This window comes from Cnephaeus nilssonii (genome assembly GCF_951640355.1).
Source record: "Cnephaeus nilssonii genome assembly, chromosome: 10".
NCBI classification, from domain to species: Eukaryota; Metazoa; Chordata; class Mammalia; order Chiroptera; family Vespertilionidae; genus Cnephaeus; species Cnephaeus nilssonii.
This window is the reverse complement of record NC_137081.1, coordinates 33,622,901-33,645,949: the sequence shown is the minus strand read 5'-3', so window position 1 is coordinate 33,645,949 and position 23,049 is coordinate 33,622,901. Positions and strand designations below refer to the sequence as shown.

Below are 23,049 nucleotides of genomic sequence, written 5' to 3'. Positions count from 1 at the left end.
AAGCCAGTCTGAAGTACTCGGATGCTGAAATTTGCATCCTCTGTTAGCTGGTTATTGTCCCAAAGGACAATTCACATCAAATTGTGCTTGTTTATAAAGATCTTCCACCCAACACAGACCACTTCTCAAGATACTGCTGATATGGAAGCTAAAGATATGCAAAGAGAGAATGAAGACCACTGAGCGTCCCTGGGTAGAAATATAAGCAGATTTAACGGCAGCCGCTTGCAGCCTGGAAACCCTCCACGGACGATCTTGTTCAGAGCTCAGGGAGGCGAGTAACAGGAAAACCAGCAGTAACTGGCTACTCATTAAGGAAATGCATATTTGTTGGAGCTTTTCGGGAAAACCGAGAGCGGGCTGCCCAGCGCTGGGCACCAAGAAGCAGAGGTAAATAGCCCCCCATTGATACACTCAAGGAGCTAATGATCTAAGAACATTTGAAACATGGTACCATAGGCGCTGCGCCCAGGCACTTATGTGCAGGGCATATGACCACACAGAGTTGTGACCCTCTGCTGGTGGCACTAGGGTGACAGGAGCCCAGGAGGCAGAGGACGTAGAGCTAGAAATGTGTCCGCCTTCCTGGGAGGCAGGCATCCCAGGGAGGAGCAGCCTGCACAAAGGCACGGGGCACGGACTGCCAGGCTGCGTCTGAGAACCACACCTGAGGCAACAGATGGAGCCTCAGGAAATGAGACCGGTGAGGCCCCCAGGAGCTGGTCTCTCGGCGTCCCGTGTCCTGGGGACAGGGACCAGGCTCTCTCCAGCAGGCACGTGTCATCTGATTCCCACAGGAAAGGCTCTTTCCAGCTAGTATGGAGCTTGTGAGATTGGAGCAGAGGACAAATTAGGAGACTGTCATTACCACTCAGGCAAGAAATGATTTGGGTGTCCACAAACAGTGACCATGGAAAGGAAGGAAGAAGCAGTGATTATAGGTGATGGAGTCAGCAGGGCTGATGGCCAACTGAAGGGTGGGGGAAGGTAGGACAGAAAAAAAGGCAACGGACAAGACCCCCAGGAAGCAGAAGAGGACTGGACCTGGGGCAAGGTGACCGAGAGGGACTCCCCTCCCTGGAGTGTGGAGAAGGTGAGAACAATCGCTGCAGGAGGTCACGCGGGAGGAGAGGAGCCACCGCACCGCTGGAGGATGGCGGTGACGGCTGCAGTGCTGCTGTGGGGCAGGATGAGGAGCTGGCCTTCGGCACTGGACACTGTGAACCGAAGGCCCCCGAGGCCCACCTGAGACCGGAGGCCAGTCCACGAGTGGTGTTTTCCCAGCAGCACTCAGCGGCCAAAGGGGATGAGAGGGTGGATGACACATGGGTTCCAGGCTGGATTTGGCTGTCTGCCATGGGGATAGCCATGTCCCCTGTTCAAGGGAACCTAGGATGCCAAGAAGACAGTGTCTGGAGTGCTGCCCAGGGAAGGAACGAAGGCAGGAAGGGCTGAGAGAATGAGAGGTCAAGGACTCAAGTCTCAATAGAGCAGAGATGAGAAGGGCACCACCAGGCGTGGGTGACGACAGGGACCAGAGGCTGTGGTCTGCAGGCGGCGTGCTGAGGCATCAGCCTCCAGAGGGGAAGCAAACACATTGATGGCGATGCCCAGGAGCTGACCCGGGAGCAGGTCACTGAAGTGGGGCTGGTGTTTTGGCAGTGCCCACAAAGGACAAGGGCCAGCAGGATGGAGGAGGGGCTGTGTGGCTGTCCTCCCGCATTCTGGCTGGGGAGGACTGTTTCCCACCAGTGTCTGGGGCCCCGAGGCCCAGCAGCCTTGTCAGCAGCCTGCGCCTGAGCTTAGGTTAAGGGGTTTAGAGTTCTCCCAGGCGTGGATGGCCCCGAGGAAGCTGCTGTCTTCGGAGAGGCCTTAGTGCCTGGAGGAGGGGGCAGTCTTGCGTTCCAGTTGGTGGACCTGGAGGCAGCAGAAGGTGCCCACCTCTGGGGGAGACCCCTATGTCCCAAGGGAGCTATATGCCCAGGGAGGCCAGTGGGGAATCGGGTACAGCTAAAATCCAGTCTGTTCAGCAGAATCTGGTTGAAACAAAGGCCATCCCACAGTTAGGCATGGCTATGTGTTCACTATGCATCCAGCCCTGGGGACACCCCCATGCCAGTCTTCGTCAGTGCTGGAGGGCTGGAAGGAGTCCTCCGATGGGAGCAAGGCTCACCCTGTCCACGTGTCACCAAAGCTGAGCAGGTTTCAGAAGAGGTTCTGAGAAAGAACCTGACGGTCTAAGGGACGCTCCTCAGCTGCCACGTGTGACCAAGAGCCCAGGTAATTAGTACCTCAGCCCTGTCATCTAAACCACATCTCCTCCCAAAGTAGCACCAGGCAGTTACGAATTACTCCTAAGTCTTACACTCTGCCTATAGACTCAGGAAGTCTCCTAGACATGTCCACCATTCAGTAACCGGTGGGCCTGGTGTTCTCCGTGTTTTTCCATATCTTTTTTATATACATTTATTTGATTTCAGAGAGAAAGAGATACAAACATCAATGATGAGAGAGAATCATTGATCGGCTGCCTCTTGCACACCCCCCCCCCCCCTATTGGGAATGAGCCCACAATCCAGGCATGTGCCCCAACCTGGAATAGAACTGTGATCTCCTGGTTCATAAGTCCAGGCTCAACCGCTGAGCCACGCCAGCCGGGATTTCTTTTTGTTTTTTGGGTTTGTTTTGTTCGTTTTTTCCCCTAGCTCAGTTTATACTCCCGCAGCCTGGGCACAGATCTGAACTTATGTCCTTTCTCTGGGGCTATCCTTCCTCTTCACGGAGCCCACTGTCCCCCTGGGGTGTCCGAAACCCCCTAAACAGCAGCCAGGGAGTGGCGGGTCCGGTGGCAAGGTGTGGGGGTCGGGTGTCCGGCCCTGCCCACCCGGTGACCACTCTCGGCCTCCCCGCAGGTGCGCACAGGCGCTGCTGGAGCACGGCGCCTCGGTACGTCGCGTGGGCGGCGCTGGCCTGGACACGCCGCTGCACGTGGCGGCGCAGCGCGGCCTGGACGAGCACGCGCGCCTCTACCTGGGCCGCGGGGCGCGCGTGGACGCGAGGAACGGCCGCGGCGAGACGGCTCTGAGCGCAGCGTGCGGCGCGGCGCTGCGGCCCGAGGAGCAGGAGCGCTGCCTGCGCCTGTGCGCGCTGCTGCTGCGGCGCGGGGCGGCGGCGGACGCGCGCGACGAGGACGAGCGCAGCCCGCTGCACAAGGCCTGCGGCCACGCGCGCCCCGGCCTGGCGCTCCTCCTGCTGCAGCACGGCGCCGACGCGGCCGCGCTCGACTACGGAGGCGCCTCGCCCCTGGCCCGCGTGCTGCAGGCGGCCGCCTGCGCGCCCCAGGCCGCGCCCCAGCGCACCGTGCAGGCGCTGCTCAACCACGGCTCCCCCACCCTGTGGCCCGACGCCTTCCCCAAGGTAAGAGGTGGCCGGGCACCTCCCACCCCAAGCCTTGCATGCAGCGCTTCTCAAACGTCCAGGGACCCAGAAACCCCCTGGGGACTTGGGAAGCGGCAGATTCTGACTCCGTGGGTTTGGGTGGGAGAGTCTCCACTTCTAACAGTTCCCAGGTAAGGCCCAGGCTGCTGGTCTTGGGACCCTACTTTGAGGAGCCAGAGCCCGGAAGCTTCCAGTCACGAGAAAAGAAAGAGGTTGGGTTGTGAACAAGCATGCCTGCGTGTGTCCTTTCAAAGTAGTCACCTGGGGACTACACACACTTATTTCCTGTCATGCCTTAAGTTATTTTGGCAGCTCATCTTCTGTTGTCATTTTCAGAACAATGAAAATCGATTTCTTATGGCATCTGGCATTTGATCTGAAATGAAATCCGCAAGCTTGTTAATGAGATTAATTACACGTTTGCAGATTCCCTCATTTTTGTCCTCATGTGTTCCTGTGAGATACCAGGCAGGTGTTTCTCCTTCTCCCTGGGTTTCAGCCAGGTGAGGGGACTTACCCAGAGTCAGGCCTGTGGAGACCTCACCCCCGTTTTGCAGGCTTGCCTCTGAGCAGGTTGTCACCTTCCCCATGTGTCAGATCTAGCTTGAACTAATAAAGGGAAGAATAATGAGTTCTCACCAGAGAAAATACTCAAAAGACGGGAAATATTCCCAAAAGACAAGTTCCCAAAATATTGGTTGGAGTAAGAGATTGTCTTTCCCAAAAGACTTCACTGAAGGGAAGTCATCCCATTAGATGTAAAAGTAGGTGTGCTTAATTTAAAAAGGTTCCCTCTTCCCCACGCTCACCAATCAGAGGCAAGGGACATGCCTGACAAATTTTGAATGGGTGAAAGGCTGTCATCCAAAAGGAACAGTGTTCTAGATGGTCTGAAATAGTGCCATTCACACACTTCTCTCAAATGCCAACTTTGCATTATAGATGCGTGCAGAGTCAAGTTTGTGTCCGTAAAAACACAGGTGAAGAGTGGGAAATCCATCCAAACAGCTCCCTGAGCGTTTCCTTGACAAACATTATGACAAGTGTCTTGTACTAACTCTCACATCGTCTTTGAGCAGTTCTCACGTGGCACTCTACTAATACAGTGGCTCCAGGGTGGTGGGCTCTTGAAAGGGAGGGAATGCCAGCAGCTTTATATTCCTAATTTGCATTTTAACATGTCCCAATATTAGCAGGCTTAGTCCATCAACCCGTAACTTGGAAACAAGACCCACCCACCGCCCCTCCAGGGCACACGGTGTTTGCCTTAAACCAAGATGCACACGTCAACTGTCATCATAGGAAACTGTATAAAGAATGAAAAAGAAACAGGCTTTACGTGATGGGCCACCAGTGAAAAATAGCTGAGGCAAATGATTTTTGTTGTTGTTAATCCTCGCCCGAGGATATTTTGCTATTGACTTTTAGGGAGAGTAGAAGAGAGAGGGAAAGACAGAGAGAAACATTAATCGGTTGCCTTCTACATGAGCCTCGAGCAGGGCCCGGGCCAGGGAGGAGCCTGCAACAGGATATGTGCCCTTGACCAGAATAGAACCCGGGACCCTTTGATCCACAGGCTGACGCTTTATCCACTGAACCAAACTGGCTAGGGCTGAAGCACATGATTTTAGAGGGGAAAAAAATCAGTGTATTTCAGCAGTGACTACAAATAATCCTTTGTTGGCCTTGCAGTCATTCTATTTGAGTGATTCTTTACCCGGGTTTCCAAGTCTCAGGTGCGGCCTCATGGGTACCTTCCCTGAGGATAGGACCTCTAACACCTGAACTCTGTCTCCAGGGCTGTGGGAATTACCCCGCCTTGACCTTGACATGCAGGGCAAGGCACAGTGCCTCTCGGGTCTCCAGGGGCCCTATCCTGAGTCAGCCACACAGGAACAGAGCATGCTCAGTGGAGCTATAAGTTGGGTTTAGGTTCGAGGAGGGGAGGGTCCTATAGTGGGGGTCAAAAGGCCATGAGAAGTGTTCAGCTCCTAGCAGTGACAATGACTCTCCCAGCAATTGTAGAAGGAATTAGAGTTTCCTTGAGAAATGTGAATTCTTAGAGGCTTTCACCAAAATGCATTGCCCACCATTGCTCTCCTTGCACATGCACAGAGCTGACCGCTGCACACCTCAATGGTGAGTGAATGAAGGGGATTCCAGCAACTCCAGGGCGCCCCACTTGCTGTTAAGTCCTTGGAAATGGAAATGGGGATCTGAGTTCTTTGTGCTGAGGTCGACCGCACCTTTAGGAGGCGCCCATGGCACTCCTGGCTGGGAGCAGAGTGCGGCCCAAACGCATGTACCATACTTGGCGTCCTCTGAGCCAAGTTACAGGTGCCTGTGATGTTCTCGCCTGGGCCCAGGACAGCCAGGGCACACACTGGAAATCTGGCTGCAGCATCTTCCTCCACCCAGGCCACCTGCATGTTCCTCCAGGGAAGGAGTCTAATCACCACACGAGACATCAAAGGGACAGACCAGCTCTGCTCAGCAGCCCTGTGGAGCGCGCAGCAAACACACTGAACCAGGCCACAAAGATACGCTGCGGGCGAGACTCCACACCGTGGCGAGGGGTACACAGAGGCGCCGGCAGTGCCACGGAGCATGCGGTCCGTGGGCAGCAGCTGGGCTTGAAATAGATGTAAAGAGACACCCACGGAGCTCAGAATTACTGAGGCAAAAGGTTTCACAGCGAGCTTATGACATAAATCACATTCCCTCATGCCCAGACAAAGGCACCATGGCCGCAGCAGGCGGACTCCAAGCATCCACCGCGCCGAGGACAGTGCTCTGCGGTGAAAATCAAAGCGGTGTCACCGCTTGGGAAGCAAGCATGTTGACAATGCCAGGCCTTTCTGCCTGGCTGACCTCTAGTGAACACCAGTCGGGGATGGGGGCAGCAGGGCAGGTGGCAGGCAGTGGCCAGGTTTGAATTCTGGAAGTTGTCAGCACCGGTGGGGCTGGCCTGGGGGAGAGCAGACAGGAGGGCAGAGAGACACGCACACAAATGTTGGTCCACACTTGCTTTGCCGCTGCGCTAGCTGAGCTTGTGGGGTGGATGCTTGCTCTGGAATATAAAGGGCTTTGCTCACGGTTCCCTCTCCTGCCTCTCACCTGGAGGCCGGATTCATGAGACAAGAACGAAGCCCCATGTCATCTTTTCACAACGAAGTTCTACTGTCCTCATCCCAAGTGTTTGAAGAGCAGATTTCGGGCTGGACCCCAGAGCAGAAAGCTGGCGCTCCCTCGGGGGTGGGAGGGTACGTCAGCCCCGCTCTGGGCTGGGACAGGACCTCCCCGAGTCCCAGAGCTGGGAGGTAGCAGCACCGGGACAGAAGCCCATGGCCTGGGACCGCTCTTTCCTGCCTCCCCCATAGGTCATTTGTCCCTCGATATATAAAGGGATCCCCCCCCCCCTCCTCAGAGCACTTTTCATTGCAGTCAGCTCTCATGCTTCATGCACTCTGGCCCCTCACCCCTGTTCCTTATTTTGTGCTGTTTTGTGCCTTGTTACCTACAGGGCAGAGGCCAGCAGCACCCAGCGGAGATGCACGCGCTGGAGGCCGTAAATGTTCACACGCGTGCTTGCTCACGCGTGGGGGAGGCGCAGGGACACCACCCGGGTGCACTGTTTCCCCCAAACCACCGAGGCCATGTTCCCCAGGGCATCCCTGAAGCATTTAGGCATTCAGCACACATTCCTAAGGCATTGCGAAGCCCAGAGCTGGAGTAAGTGTGTGGAACCGGCCCTCATGGCACTGTCCCTCAGGAGGGTAGGACAACCACACACACGCCCGTGTGATGTTGCTGTGGTGAGAACAGGTGCAGAGCAAAGACCCTCCACGCCTTGAAAGTGCCAACTAGGGGGCTTGACCTAGATGGGGGGGGGGGGGGGGGAGCGGGCTACACAGGCTCCCCGCGCACGTGCTGAGTGAGCCCAGACCTGGAGGCTGAAGCCTTCCTATGTGAGGAGGGGTGGAAAGGCCATTCCAGGCAGAACGGAGCAGTTCGGGCAGATGTCCTGGGGCAGGGGGAGCGCGGCCACACGTGGGTCCAAGAGGACCCAGTCGCTGGGGAGGAAACAGCAGGAGGGAGCCCGTTGAGGCGGGTGCTAGGCAGGCCCTTGTTAAGGGTTTGAGCCGTTCTCTGGAGAACAATGGGAATCAATGACTTGCTAAGCGGAGAGGTGACACATCAAATGAGCTCTCTGCTCAGGTGCAGAGAACAGGCTGGGGTAGGGGCTGGTGGAAGCCACAGGCCGGTGGCCATCCAGGTGGGGACTGCAGAGAGAGGGGCAATGGAGGTTGCGGGCGAGAATGACAGATTCTAGAAACATCTGCAAAGCTCTGGTCTCGCCTCTCCCCTCCGGGGCATTGCCCATGTGGAAGACCCAGACGTCAGGTTTTCGTGTTTCCTTTTTGCGCAATTACAGAATTAGGTGAGGTGACTTCACACTGCTCCCCTGACACAGACTTGTGGGGGGCAAATCCTGGGGGAGCAATAGTCAAAACCCAGGACTCCATTTCCTGTCTCCACGGGGCCGCCTGCAACCCTGTCCCCGGGGGCGGGCGCGGGGAGAAGGGAGGAGCAGGCATCAAGGGCGCGCCTCTGTTTTTCTTGCTCATTTCATGTCTCCGGCTGCATCTAGAGCAATGTGCCTGTGTGATTTTTCCCCGTAATTTTCTTTCTGCCGCCTCATTAGCCGGAGAGGGTGCGCGCGGACCCTAACGACATCAGCGCGTCAGAGGGATGGGGCGGCCGCCCCTCCGCAGGCGGCGGAGGCGGTTAGACGGCGGCGTTGGCGGAAAAATAATGAAGGCAGCCAGCTGCCTGGCACACACGGGGGCACCGCGCGGAGGGCGTGGGGAGGGCCCCAGCCCCGGAGAGGTGGAACCGCGGGGAGACAGGAAATGAATTCCCAGAGACAGGCAATCAGGCTTTGTCACAGTCTGTGACCCCCGCAGGGGCCGGGGGAGGGGCGCTCTGGCGGAGGGAGGGCGGCTCCGGAGGGGGCGGGGCGGGCGGGGCGTCCCGGTGCGGCGGGCAGCCTCGGGGGTGCATTGAACGTTTCGCTGGAAGAAGTAAGGGGGCCAATCGGGGGGTCGCTGGACGCCAGGGGAGCCTGAGGGAGGCCCGAGGAAGCAGGCGTGGCCCGGAGCTCCGTCTGTATGTAACCCGATTAGATCTGGGGGTCCCGTGCGAACCCTCATCTTAATGGCGGGGTTCTCCCAACACAGAAGAGGACGGTGCGGGTCCGAGAGGGCCGTGCTCCCGGAACTGCTAGTGGCAGCTGTGTTAGCCACAAGTGTCAGCATGGCAAGAGCACATTGGGGTGGGGCGGGGGCAGGATATGCCCTGCCCCAGACCCATAAACGTCAAAAAGGATGGAATTACCGTGGCTGGATTAATCAAATCCTTTGGGGGTGTAAACGTCACCCCAGTGTTCATGACAAAGGACTAATGTTAAAACTATCCATAAAGGAATGAAAACCAGGTTGGACCCAGATTTCTGTGCTGCAGTATTGTCCTAAGACAGTGGTCGGCAAACTCCTTAGTCAACAGAGCCAAATGTCAACATTACAACGATTGAAATTTCTTTTGCGAGCCAAATTTTTTAAACTTAAACTTCTTCTAACGCCACTTCTTCAAAATAGACTCGCCCAGGCCGTGGTATTTTGTGGAAGAGCCACACTCCAGGGGCCAAAGAGCCGCATGTGGCTCGCGAGCCGCAATTTGCCGACCACGGCCCTAAGACAATGAAATGTCGTCTACAGATTTTTAAAGGAAAAGTTTGGACATGAGGATTCTGACCTCAGCCAGGATGGCTTTCCTTTTGATGGTGAAAGACACTTGTAGATATCAAGACATGAGATAAGGCTTCCTAATGCATTTTTTAAAAAACAAAAAGCGTACTTCTGTTTAATTTATTTATTCAACAAATACTGTATTTATTGAGTGATAGGCGGTAGGAGTGGATAATGAGAAAGCAGTACCCCTCCCTCATGGAGCTTACATTCTAAAGGGAAGACAGACCGTCAGCCGTGAACAGAACCAATGGACCAGTGACGTGATGCGGCCTCCAGAGAGAAGCAGCAGGCGGAGGCAGCCTCAGTTTTAGGTGTGGCACTGAGGGTGGGTGACCTTTGAGTCAAGACTGGAGCGAGGTGGGGCGTGGGCTCCGCAGATGTCTGGGCTTGGAACAGCCCAGCAGATGAGCAGCTTGTCCGTGGCCCTGCACCTGGAGTGGGCCTGGCCTGTGTGCAGACAACACTCTTCATGATCTGAGCCTGCTTTCCTCTCCGATCTCCGGTCTCGCTCCTCTCATGTCACAGTCCAGGCCCCAGCCAACAGGTGTGGGTCCTTCTCACCTGCCAAGTTTGGTAAATGTGTCCACCTAGAGCACTCCTGCCCCCAGAACTCTCCATTCCTTTTGTCACTCCTGCTCTGTAGCCAGATCTTAGCTTAAATGTCCCTTTTTCCAGAAGTCTTTCCCTGAGCAACTCACCACCCCATTGCAAGCCCAGGTCTGAGTTGGGTGCCATTTGTAGCACCTCCGCAGGGCTGTGGCACTCACTGCATGTTACTATTAGTGCTTGGACTGTATTGTTGGGACTGTAAAGTTCCATGAATGCAGGGCTTGCCATTGTACACACAGACCTCACACACTCCTAGCTTCTAGTAGGAGCTTGGTAAATATATCTGTGGAATGAATGGCTTAACGGACTGGTGGTAAGCATACAACCCAGTTAAAAGAGAGACGACTTAAATAATGGTAAGGCACATTGTAAAACTAATGAAAATACCAAAATTATTTTCAAAGGAGATATACATAGGCGATATCTCCTGTCCAGATAGAGGGACCCACATACCAGGCTCCTGCCCCCTGCCTTGCTGGGTTTGGCCAGTGCCATCTCTCAACTGCAGGAGGGCAGGGAGGAAAGTGAGGTCAGAGGATGTATTCACTGGGCCTCCTGTCTGCTTCAGGCTGGCTGTGTGTTCCCCACCAAGGATCACTGCCCCAGGAGGACAGCCCACCCCATCTCCACCCTCTGGCTCAGGAATGGAAATAGTGCTGCTGCCAGCTCGCTCCACTTTAACGTGCTCTCCCTGGTAGTTCCCCTGCACTCACCCTGAGCCAAATAGCCCCTGTCTCAGTGCACCTTCCTGAAATCATCCTGTATCAGACGTGCCTTCTACTTCCTGCTAGAATCCTCACTCATACCTGTGCAATGCTAAATTTCCGTAAAGTGAAGATCGTTTCCCAGGAAAATATAGACTCACAAAATTGATTCAAGAAGAAATGAAAACAAAATATGCCAAGAACCAGGGAAGAAATAGAAAATATCAAATTATTACCTGCGATTAAATGACAGGCTTAGATAATATCAAGTGCAAGATCAATCACGCCTCCTTAATTCAATAATTATCTACTTTTTAAAATCTTTCAGGGTATTAAAAAAGATAGAAGTTTTCTCAGATACTTTTATTAAGTTAACATATTAAAACATGACAAAAATAGCTCAAAAAACTAAAACTGTTAATCAAATTAGTTATTAAAAGAGATGCAAAAATCTTAGTAAATTGAATCTTCCATTATAATTAGAATAGCCAAATAAAGTCTTTTTATGAAGGCAAAAGTGGGTCAATATTGGAAAATCTTTATGTATCAACTTGCTTTTTTTAAAAAAGACAAAAAATAAAGTTAAATCCTGAAATTTGTAGTAACCTAGGAATGGAAAGATATTTCCTTAACTTAGAACAGAGTATCAACCTGAAACTAATATCCAAGATTATATTTATGATGAAACATTAGAAACAATCCTACTAAAATTAAGAATAAGATGATGATGCCTGCTATCAATATTGTTTAACATTGAACTTGTAGCTCTAGCCAATGTAATTAGACAAGAAAATTAAATAAGAAATATGAATAGTGAGGAGAAAATACCATTATTTGCAAAAAATGATCGTCTCCATGAAATATAACCTTCATAAATAAGGTGTATTTGCAAGTCAATGAAAAGACTGAACACACTATAGAAAAAATGAGCAGAAGACATAATGTAGCAATTCAGAAAAGAAGCAAGACAAATGGTCAACCAAAACAAGTATAAACATTCTATCTTGTACCTATCAAATTTAAATAATGAATGAGATGATTTGGGCAGGGAGAAAGAGGCACTCTCATACTCAATTCTTTAAGAAGTGTAACAATTTACACACAATTTGACAATATGTTTTAAAAGCTTGAAAATGTACCTACCCTTTGACCCTGCACTTCTCCTTCCAGGAATTCATTGTCGGAAGGGGGTAGAATTATTACCTAAGAATGGTTTGGGACAGCAAGAGATAGAATTATGTTCAAGAATGTTCATTGTTTATCATTTCAATTTATGGTAGTTAATTTCACTGAATACATGATGATCATTCATAAAATATTTTATGGCCACTAAAATGATGCTCATTTATCATTTTTGTTCACAGTCAATTTTGAGTAGACAAAAATCAAGTTTCAAAATAATATGCAAAGTATTAGCCCATTTTTGTTACATATATTAATGTTTTGTCTAAATGCATAAAACATGAGTATACACAATATAGGGTTTATCTCTGAACAAAAGACATACGAACTTTTTATTTTGTTTCTCTGTATTTTGAAGGAGTTTTAGATGTGAAGGAACCTGGACAGGCGGTAAGGGAGCGGCCATCCCGAGTGACTTAAATACTGTACCTTTTCCTGCGGGACTCTGTGCGCAGGGAGCCCAGGGAGCATGGTGCAGCCGGGCTTAGCTGCTGGCTCTGACTGTTGTCTGCTGGAGGTATTTGCTGCCTGGTCTTAGAAAAATTGCTTGAACTCCGTTTTTCTCAATCTGAAAAAATACAAAGAACAGTTGTTTTACACTTGGTAAATCTCAAGCCTCAAAAACAGAGAACTATGAGGTTTCTCTCCCCTCCCCAAGATCAACTTTGAATTTGATGGAGCTTCCAAGTCCAGCTACTCACTCACAGAAAGCAGTGGAGGAGCGGTGCGTCCCAGCACCCACAGGGACACACCCGCAGAGCCCCAACAGTGGGAGACGCCGGGACAGATGACCCAGTTTCTGCAACAAAGAAACAGAAAGTTCTAAAACTACGTATCAGCTAACCTCACTTGTGTTTAGATTCTTATTCGAACAGATTATTTTTCATATAATGGCACTGAAGAGAAAGTTGTGAACTTAAACACTGACTATATGATACTAAGAATGTCAGTCTTGTTCATTTCTCAGGTGCTATAGTGATACTGTGTAGCTATTTCTTCTAAAGGGTCCTTTAGGAGACCCAGTTAAATATGTGCAGGTGAAATGGCAGAATGCCTGGAATTTGCTTTAAGATAAGATGAGGGAGAGGGGCTGAGGGTGGATGGGGCAGGGTTCGCCATGGGATGATGGTGGGTACATGGGGGTTTATCATACTATTGGGTCCAGTTTTGTGTCCATTCAAACTTCTTCGTAACAACAACCAAAAAAAAAAAAAAGTTTACGTTTTAAAAGCAAAGTGTTCCCACCTTCATGATAAAGCTGATGAATTTTCAATTTGCAAATAATAAAATAGGAGTCCTTTGACAGTGGGGACTTCGAAAATAGAAGGGAAGAGCCAAGTAGAGGAGAAACTCCACAGCAAAGCAATTCTCTTCGCCAGTGTCCCGACATATTAGATAAAGTTGAGGTGAGACGTTGGGATTACTGTCCTCGGGCCACGCTGGCTCCCAGCAGCACCTCATGCTGTTCCCTGAGCAGCTCTCCAGAGCCCTCCCCGGCCCCCCTGCCCCCCACGCATGCTCCTGAACCGGGATGCTGAGTGCTTTGCCCAGATTTGCACAACGGCCGGACAGGCCCCTTGCCCAGCGCTGCCTTGTGCTTACCTGTGAACTCACTCCTGCCGCCCTTCCACTGCCCCGTGGTGCGTCACTGTGATCGCCCCTGTTCCCGGAGGGACAGGACAGTGGGGTCCCACAGACAGTAGTGGGGTGCAAACACACCTCCATCTCCCTGCCCTTTCCGCACTTGGACCCCAAGACCAGTCAACCTGAACGTGGTCTCCCCACTTCCGACAGGTGCTGCAGACCTGCGCGCCAGCCCCTGCGGTCATCGAGGTGCTTTTCAACGCCTACCCTCAGCTCCGCGTGTCAGAGTCCTGGAGGGAGGTGATTCCTGAGGAGGTGTTTCAGGTGAGGGAGCCGCCTGCCTCCCGTGTCCGAGCAGAATTGCCGTCTGTTTCTGTGCCGTGTCAGGCGTGCCGCACTCATCTCCAGGTGGGTATAAAGCCTCTGGAGACGGAAGGAGGAGGAGACCTGGGAGTGCATTTGAGCACCGCTGCTTCCCTTTGGGCGCTCAGCATTCACACAGCCAGGAGCTCCTGTTATAGTCAGGGTGCTGTCGCTACAAGGAGCCGGAGCAGCCCCACACTGACTAGAGGGACGGCAGGGGCTCAAGGGCCTGGTGTCCAGACCAGGGTGGGGGGCCAGCACCTGAGTCCACAGGTCTGGCTCCTGTGTGTCCGCTTCGGCTCACACTGACATCCGCCTTCCTCTCCAGGCACACCGGCCTTTCTACCAGTCTCTCTTCGCCTTGGCCGGCAGCCCGCGCCGCCTGCTGCACCTCTGCCGCTGTGCCATTCGCAGGCGGTTTGGCAAACAGTGCTTCCGCCTCGTGCCTCTGTTACCCTTGCCGGCGACCCTGCAAAGCTACCTCCTTTTGGAGCCAGAGGGTGTTTTGCGCTGAAAACCAGAGCATTTGGACTTGTTCTTGGTCTCCTCTTTGCTTCCGTGGTGGCTGGGCGGTGAGGAGAGTGCCCTGGGTGGGGACCTGCGGACCTGGTGGGACGTCCCTCTGGCCGATGCACAGACCTGCCTGAGCTTCAGGCCCACCTGGGAATGCAGTAAGAGCCCTTACTGCCTCTCAGGTGGCTTGTGTGGATGAACATCATGAATCGCATAGTAGTTGTATCAGAGCGTGCCTAAGGTATACCTGTTGCTGCAAGGTTTGTCTCCTGCCAGAAAGGGGTCAGCAGCATGCACGCTGCCCCCAAGGCTTCCGACCCTCTGTCTCCTGGACAATGCCCCATCCTCCTGAAGCCCAGCCACCTGGAAAGACTGTCCCCGAAACATGACAGATGTGCATATTGAGGGAGGACATCGGTTCCGTGATAAAAGCCCCTTCCCAGGAGCCCACTGGTGCTTCCCAGCACAGGGTGGCCCAGGGCTCCCCAGAAGGACGCTGGAGGGGCTGTGAGCGAGTCTTCTGTCTGACATTCTCACCAAACCCAACTGATCCAGCTCTACGGCGTGGTCCAGGAAGCCACAGGCCGATAGAGGTTTCGGTCAGCTCAGCCTAAGCATCTGTAACACGAGAGCTGTTCTGACCTTCTAGGACTGTATTCACTAGATTTTCTGAATTCTGAGGCTTTGACATCTGGGGCTCTGATGACTCTGGAGAGACTCTGCCCTCTCTCTGCCCTCACCACCCCCTACCACCACCACTACCACCACCACCAGGGTTATTATTCCTAGAGATAATAAACAACTTGCCAGCCCAGCATGCTTTTCAATTGCAAACCAACCCAGAGTGCACACCCCAGCCCCTCCTTCACTGGGTGCTCATGCCCCAGGACACCAGCTACCCCAGAACCAGGTACCAGAAAACCCTTCTGCCCCAGAGCCCACTGAAGTTATTCTGAGTAGCTAACCCTAACCCTAAGCCTAACCTGTCTATTCTGCCTCGCCTGTTCCTTCTGTGGAAACCACAATAAAGGCTCTTGCCCACACCCCACTTCTGACCAACTCTGGTGCTTCCCGTGTGGCCCCCATGGCAAGGCCTGTTCCATCTCTGGGGAATGATGACGAATAAACTATCTTTTCAATGGCAATCATCTCCTGATTGGTTGGCCTCACTTGACCTCAAGTTTGCTATTAGACACCATCCTCCTATATAATAAAAGGCTAATGTGCAAATCGATCAATTGCTATGATGCACACGGACCACCAGGGGGCAGGCGCTCAACGCAGGAGCTGCCCGCTGGTGGTCAATGCGCTCCCATGGGGGAACACTGCTCAGCCAGAAGCCCTGAGCCAGTTCATAGCTGGCTAGCACAGCAGCTGTGGTGGGAGCCTTTCCTGCCTCCACGGCAGCGCTAAGAATGTCCAACTGACAGCTTAGGCCTGCTCCCCGGGCCTAAGCCATCAGTCAGACATCCCCTGAGGGCTCCCGGACTGTGAGAGGGCGCAGGTCGGGCTGAGGGACCCTCCAAGTGCACGAATCTCGTGCACTGGGCCTCTAGTATTTTATAAGAGGGACTGCTGTGGCCCTCCTCTTCAGACAGCAGTGGCTCTGTTTTTGTCCAGTCTGAACCAATGCAAGGCATTCCTGAGCAACCTGAGAGGGGGCAGGGTGCCCTGTCCCATTGTTGCAGTCTGGAAGGGGAGTTTATACCCACAAATACCGCAGGATAAAGCAAGGTGTTGTGTGCACTATAAGTAAAGCCCACTTGGCGGGGGGGGGGGGGGGGGGGAGGGTGTGAACAGGGGGCAGACACTGAGATGGGCATCGTGTTGGGGGTAGTCTGGCTGAGCCTTGGCCAATGGTCAGATTTCAACACAGAGGGTCTGAAAGGGAGTGACAGGGCAGCAGAGCTCTCAGCTGACCACCCACATCTGCCCCTTGAGCCAAACAACTCACCTGCCCTAGAAAAGGCTACATAAACATGGCTGTCTTCAAGCTCCGCCCAAACAGACAGGAGTCACCACTGTATGGAAAGAAAAACTGGAACAAAGACAGAGGTGCGGGACAGTGCAAGGCAGAAGGAGGGACAGTGACATGCGTGTCCTCTGAAGGGGGGAGTCCTCATGCTTTGGCCAGTGAAAGGAGTGCAGATAGGAGAGTCTTGGTTCTTACCTTATTGACAAGCTACGAGGACCATGGAGCAGGTGAGCAGATATGGTCACAGTGGGGCTCCAGGAAGGTGACTCTGTCCTGGAAAGGGATGCAGCGTCCTGGAGGGTGGGGAGGAGCCCGAGATGATACTCTAGAGATGGGATTCAGATCCAAGCTGCTCTGCTGAACAGGAAGAGTCACTTACCCAAAACCAGCTGCGATCCCCTGGAAAATGAAGGTACCTGTGCCTCTTGAATGTGGCTGGGGTGACGCCCCTCCCCCAGGGTGGCCCCACTGAGCCGGCCCAGAAAAGGAACTTGGTAAGTAGTTCCTTCTATTACTGTGATTGTTTTTACTATTATCAGAAGAAAATAGCCTAATATTGGGAGAAAGACTGTAAAAGCAGTGTCATTTATGAGGACAAATAAAAGGGCGAGACCGGTAAGAACAGCAGCCACAGCCCTGAGCAGCTCTGTCCTCACTGAACTTTGCAAATCTGAATCTGCGCGAACACACTCGCCATCCCTGCTTCAGCCACCCCGTCCCATCTCTCCCACACACCTTAGGGAACGGTTTGCTTGTTTTTCTGAAATGCATTCAGTTTAAATATGTTTGGAGTCCTAGAACCAAAGTAGAACTCTTTGAAAAGATGTTAACATTATATTTCTAAAAATCTGATGAATAAAGACCCATATTTAGTTTTTCAGAATTGAGTTGCTAGCAATTTACTTTATTAATAAAGAAAAAATTTTAACTCAAAAATGTGTTGTTTTGATGACTGTGTCTCACTGTGCTCTACGCTGCATGTATTAGGACGTTCTAAAATGAAGGAGACTTGCATCATTCCATCCAGATGAGAAAGAGAAAAAGGAGGGAGTCGGGGGAGAAGGAGAGAAGAACAAGGCTAAGAGAAGGGAGTGAGGAAGGGAGGGGAGGAGGAAAGGGAGGAGGGAGAGAAGGAAGATACTTGAGATAAACCTCCAAAAGACATTCCCCTTTGAAGCTACAATTACCCTGGCTGACTTCTTTCCCAGTGAACAAACTATACAGGGGGGTTTCTCTTATTAAAGGCTCTAACAATGTTTTCTGTTCTTCACAGTTCATATTGGACATCATTACTTTTCTCTTTGAGTATCCTATATAATAAAAGGCTAATATGCAAATCGACCGTTCGGTGGACCGACTGGTCGCTATGATGCGCACTGATCACCAGGGGGCAGATGCTCAATGCAGGAGCTGCCCCCTGGTGGTCGGTGTGCTCCCACAGGGGGAGCATGGCTCAGCCAGAAGTCTGGCTCATGACTGGCAAGCGCAGCAGCAGTGGCGGGAGCCTCTCATGCCTTCACAGCAGCGCTAAGGATGTTCCACATCCCCCGAGGGCTCCCAGACTGCAAGAGGGCACAGGCTGGGCTGAGGGACCCCCGCCCCCTGCAGTGCACAAATTTCGTGCACCAGGCCTCCAGTATTACATAAAATCAAATTCATAAGACGTAAGTTTCTCTCTTTAATTTCAAATTTAGCTTTTAATGATGCATTCACATAATTCAAAATGCAGAAGGTAACAAAAGAGTAAATGTTGTTTCTACTAAAAAGATAGCAGAGGAATATTTTCCTTCCAACTTTTTTTTTAATGTTAAGCCTCACCTGAGGATATGTGTTTATTGATTTTTAGAGCGAGAGAGAAAGGGAGGAGGGAGAGAGAGAGAGAAGCATGGATTGGTTGCCTTCTATACGTGCCCTGACCAGGGATTGAACCCACAACCTAGGTATGTTCCCTGACCTGGAAGAGAACCTGCAAACTTTTGGTGCACTGTACAATGCTCCAACCAACTGAGCCACCTGGCCAGGGCCCCTTCGACTTTTTTTGTTTTGTTTTGTTTTAGAGAGAGAATGAGGAAGGGAGATGGATAGAGAGATAGAAACACCGATGAGATAGGAGCATTAATTGGCTACCACCAGCATGCCCCCTATTGGAGATTGAGCCCAAAACGCAGTCATGTGTCCGACTTGGAATCACACCCGAGACCTTTTGGTTCATGGGTCACCACTCATGAGCCACACCAACTGGGACCTTCCAACTTTTGTTGAATATCTTTGTACTATTTGTCATCCGACCACAGAGAATTCCCAAACACACAATTGAGGTTCTCCACCAACCGGGGACCTGAGGAGGTCTGCCTCCCTCCATCCTGACGGCACCCCGGACAGGAGGAAACGCCCCCAGCCCAGCAGGAAGGCCAGCAGGCACCCTCTGACGCAGCACCCTGGGACCTATCACGTTTAAAATTCTGAGCACAGCATTAGGCCTCTCTTTTCAGCGTAGTTTGTGTCCAATGAATTTTAAGTTACATGATCATCATCAATTCAGCCTGTTGTGAGGAAAATCGAAACCTCTGACTCTTTAAGAAGCATTTGCTAATACCAGTAACTGTATGTAATCGTCACACTTCCAATTTCTGCAATCTCCTTCTGATGACACAGGTTGATGGGGAAGGCTGTTGAACTTTGGCAAAGAACACTTAACCCTCTCCCCAAATGGGGTAAAATATAGGCTTGGAGAATGAGCTGGTCGGCTCCCGTGACCTGCCCTGACGCCGGGCATCCGAGAGGAAGCTTCGTCACTGCCATTGCGGATGTCATTAGCTCGCCAAGTGCTTCTCGTCTCTTAAGGGCATCCAAGTGATAAACCAGGAATATGGCATCTTTTATTCCATTATCTCAAGAATAAATTATTCCTTAGACAAATTTTTTTCTGTGCACTTGGAATATTCAGAAGCCCCAAAGTTTCAACTATGATCAGTACAGCATCTTATTTTTCGACTTAAGCATACTTTTCAAATTCCAGGATTTTTCTTGATGTTGTCACCATCTTTCTATTTCAAAGCAAATATTCATTTCATTAAATTGCTAAAAGAAGCCTGAGGTGGGCCTAGCCAGTTTGGCTCAGTGGATAGAGCGTCGGCCCGTGGACGTGAAGGATCCCAGGTTCGATCCCAGCCAAGGGCACATGCCTGGGTTGCTGGCTCGATCCCCAGTGGGGGGCGTGCAGGAGGTAGCCGATCAATGATTCTCTCTCATCATTGATGTTTCTATATTTCTATCCCTCTCCCTTCCTCTCTAAAATCAGTAAGAATATATTTTTTAAAAAATACTAAAAAAAAAAAATGAAGAAGCCTGAGGTTACATTTCTGGAGCCCAAGAGAGGATTGCAGTATTGACACTTATTTTCATGGAGTCCTGCAGGTGGCACCACAAGCAAACCCTTCCTTCACCAACCTGTTCACCCCAGAATTAAAAGAAAACAAGATTTCAGCTCACGTGATAAGGAGGAGGAGAGTATAGAGAAGCTACTGTATAGAACCATGACGTGTCATATAGAATTGTGCGGCTATCATAAAATTTGAGTAATGAAAATATTGATTACGGAATTGCCTATTTCCTTTGTATTAAATATGAATGTTTTATAGGCAATGTGTTTATAAATAAATATAATTTTAAGTTGATTCTTTTATGATGCCATAATGACAGTCCAATCCTCATCTCTGTGTTAAATGAGTTCTTTAACAAAATTATACATATTCACCACGGCAATGCAACTAGCCGGGAAGTCTGCCTCCATCTAATCTTTCAGAACGGTACTTCTGCAGCCCTAACACTCTGCTTAATCACTCCAATAAAAAGAGTAGATTTCTTTGTAATGCAATTTGTAAGCAATAAACATGATTGAGAATGCAGTGTTTGCTGTCGACGACGTTTAATGCAGGGTTTTAATTCGGTGTGTAATTATTCATCCAGTAGGCACTTCTCCGTTCGCATCTCTTCCCCCTGCCCTGGAGTGGGTAAGTTCGGAGAGCCTTGAGGAAACAGGGTTTCCGGTACTTTCTGCAAGCCAGAGTTTGATGCGGATGTTATGGAAAGAGAACTTTTTTTTTTTTAATCTGCTAAAGACAGGAGGTCACATTAACTCGTAATACAGACACATAAAAATGTGATTATGGGTTCTAAACAGAACGCAGTAGGCTCCTAGTTAACACAATGAGATTTCTAGGAAGTGATGCATAAATGCTTCAAAAATGACACATTTCTCACGTTTCATTCCAATTAAATTACTGAGGCAGCTAACAGCGATGAGCACAAAGTACGGGGCTAAAATGAGGATTTTCTTCTAACTGTATCTCTGTGAAAGTATATTTTTATGAGAGGCAGTTAATATTAAGCTATTATTTTTCAACTGTGCTGGAAGGATTCTTGAGCCTTTCTTGCGGAGCTCGCCCTAGAAGAATCTGTTCCTTTGTTTCTCGGGTTTGCTGATAGGTAGAATGGCTCCTCTGGGTACCACCCCACCAGGGTCTCTGGAGTGAAGGGGGTCAGCCCGCAAGGGGGTCCCTGCCATCAGTGCTCAGGGTCAGGCCCAATCGTTGCCCAGAGGCCTGCGGCTGCAGGACTCCAGAGCCCGGGGATTGGGGGGGGGGGGGGGAGCTGGGGGAAGGGTTGGGGGGAGGGGGGGCAGGAGGTGGAGAGATATGAGGCTGACACCCACCCGTGATCCGAGAACACGCGGAGTTCATCGTCCCTCCCGCCCTGCGGCGCCCTCCCCCCCGCCCCCCCGCCCAACCCTCCGCGCTCTGCTCAGGTCTCCGAACCTGAGCGCCTCACGGCCTCAGCCTCGCCGTGGGTTCTCGGTCCAGCATTGGGCGGGGAGGGGGGAGGGGGGTTGGGGGTGGTCCAGGTGGGGTGGGGGGCCTGCTTGGGTCGGGCCTGGGGGCCGCGGGGGTCCACCCCACCCCACCCCCAGCCTCGCTCTAGACCCATTGGGATTCAGGGCTGCTCCCCAGGGAGGGAGTCCGGAGGTGCGGGGGACCGTGGGTGGGGGCGGGGGACGGGGCGTCGGAAGACAAAAGGATGTGAAGCTTTAAATTCAAAAAGATGTTTTGAAAGCCTCGTCCTGGGGTTTGAAAGGCGCAGGGAGGACAGCGGCAGAGCGATCCCAATCAGAAATGCGATTTGAAGTCCTAATGAACTTGATTGCGTGAACATTTATAATCCCCCATGGCCCTAAATGAAATCAGATATAATCAGACGATACAGAGAAGGGAGTGTTTACAGCCGACGCCGGGCGGCTGCGGGACGAGGAGATGCGGCCCCGGTATTGATGTCGAAAATGATGGATAACGCGGGAATGGCAAATATACTATTTGTCTAATGGCTCGGCAATTAAATTCCCCTGTAAATGACCCATGCCTCATTTCATCCTAATCTATGGAATTTTGATTGAATTCGTCAGCTCTAATTGAAAAATACTGCACTTTAATGTCTGCATTGCAGTTTCAGGACGAGAGTGGTTTTAATGAGACAGTGCCCCCCTGACCCGGGAATATTTGAGACTTTTATTCGGAATTTAAAGCCAGAAGATTGCTCAACTAAGCGCTGCGATTTCCTCTCCTGTATTCACGTCCATCTATCTCCAGACCCGATTTAATAAACGCACCTGGGGATAAATGCGCCCCGGACGCTCCAGCCTCTGTGGCACCCGGGGGCCGCCCCCTTCCCGGGAGAAGAGTGGGCGGGGGCTCCGGGCGGGGCGGGGACCCGGGGGCAGGGGACGCGGGGGGGGGGGGGGGGAAGCGCACTCCGCGGAAGGGCCCGTCCCCTCCCCGCTGCCCCTCCCCAGGGTCCTCGCAGACCGTGGCCTCGGCCTCCGCCTCTCCGTCAAATCCAGGCGTACCACCCGGAGGAGGAGGCCTAGCTGCCTGCGACTGGTGGAGCCGGAGAGGGGTCGCCCCTGACTCTCTTTCTATGCAAATGCCGAGGCGAAGCCATCCCTGATAAATTAGCTACTTGCTTAAGTATATTTACTAGATTGAAATGAGTTAAAGAGAAACATTTTAAGTCGTGCAAACGAGATAATTGGGCCACATTAAAACTGGAAATGTTTGCTGCTTCTGCCCCACCAAAAAAAAAGGGGGGGCGGGAAGCTGAGTTGGGGTAAAAGCGCGCCCCCTACACCCGGGACGAGGAAACTAGGCCCCGGCTGCTCAGAGGCCGGAAGTCGGGGAGAGCGCGGGACCGGTCCCCGCCGGGACCTTGGCGCGGGGCCGCTCGGCCAAAGTCGGAGCAGATCCGCTCCGCGGCTCGGAGGGGCCGATCTCCACGGCGGCCCGCAGGCGGCGCCCTAGAGCTAACGTCCTGCCTTGAGAGCGGAAGGGAAGAGACGGGGGGGGGGGGGGGGGGAAGGGCGGGTCAGCCCTGGGTCCTTTGCTGCAGCTTGTGTCCGGTCCCCTGGCTTCGTCCGCCACCCCCCCCGCCCCCCTTGCCCCCGCGGTGTTCCTAAGTCCGCCTCCGGTGCCTCGGTTTGGGATCCCTGGGAGACGGAGTTTGGAGTGAAGCGGCCAAAGTGCGCAGTTGCCTGCCCCCTCCCCCGAAGAGGAATGTGTTGGAGATTTGTTTGTTTAGCACCTAAGCAGGTCTTTTATTTAAATAAAATACTCTATAAAGTGACCTAGAAGTTGTTTCCCTGGAAGGCAGTGCCTTCCGCCCTTCTGATGCTCAACTTGGTCAGGAGAGCGACGGCAGAGACCGCCTCGGCGAGGTCTGGACCTGAGCCTTCGTTGTGCAAAGGGAGAGCCGCCGTGCCTCGCAGGGGCGGCGCTGCGGAACCTCTTCCCGGGAGGCTCGCGCGTTCTTAAATGCTAGACGG

The 23,049-nt window shown here is 52.1% G+C and overlaps 1 protein-coding gene across 1 annotated transcript in view; it reads left to right on the top strand.

Annotated features, from left to right (window-relative positions):
- The window catches only part of ASB18 (ankyrin repeat and SOCS box containing 18), a gene marked incomplete at both ends in the record, with an annotated part of 41,071 nt that extends 26,867 nt beyond the window's left edge, over positions 1-14,204 (top strand). Inside the window, 3 exons of the mRNA XM_079783135.1 lie at positions 2,913-3,417; positions 13,538-13,651; positions 14,019-14,204. Coding sequence (XP_079639261.1) covers positions 2,913-3,417; positions 13,538-13,651; positions 14,019-14,204 — 805 coding nt within the window. The remainder of the gene's footprint in view (positions 1-2,912; positions 3,418-13,537; positions 13,652-14,018) is intronic.
- Between the last annotated feature and the right edge of the window lie 8,845 nt (positions 14,205-23,049).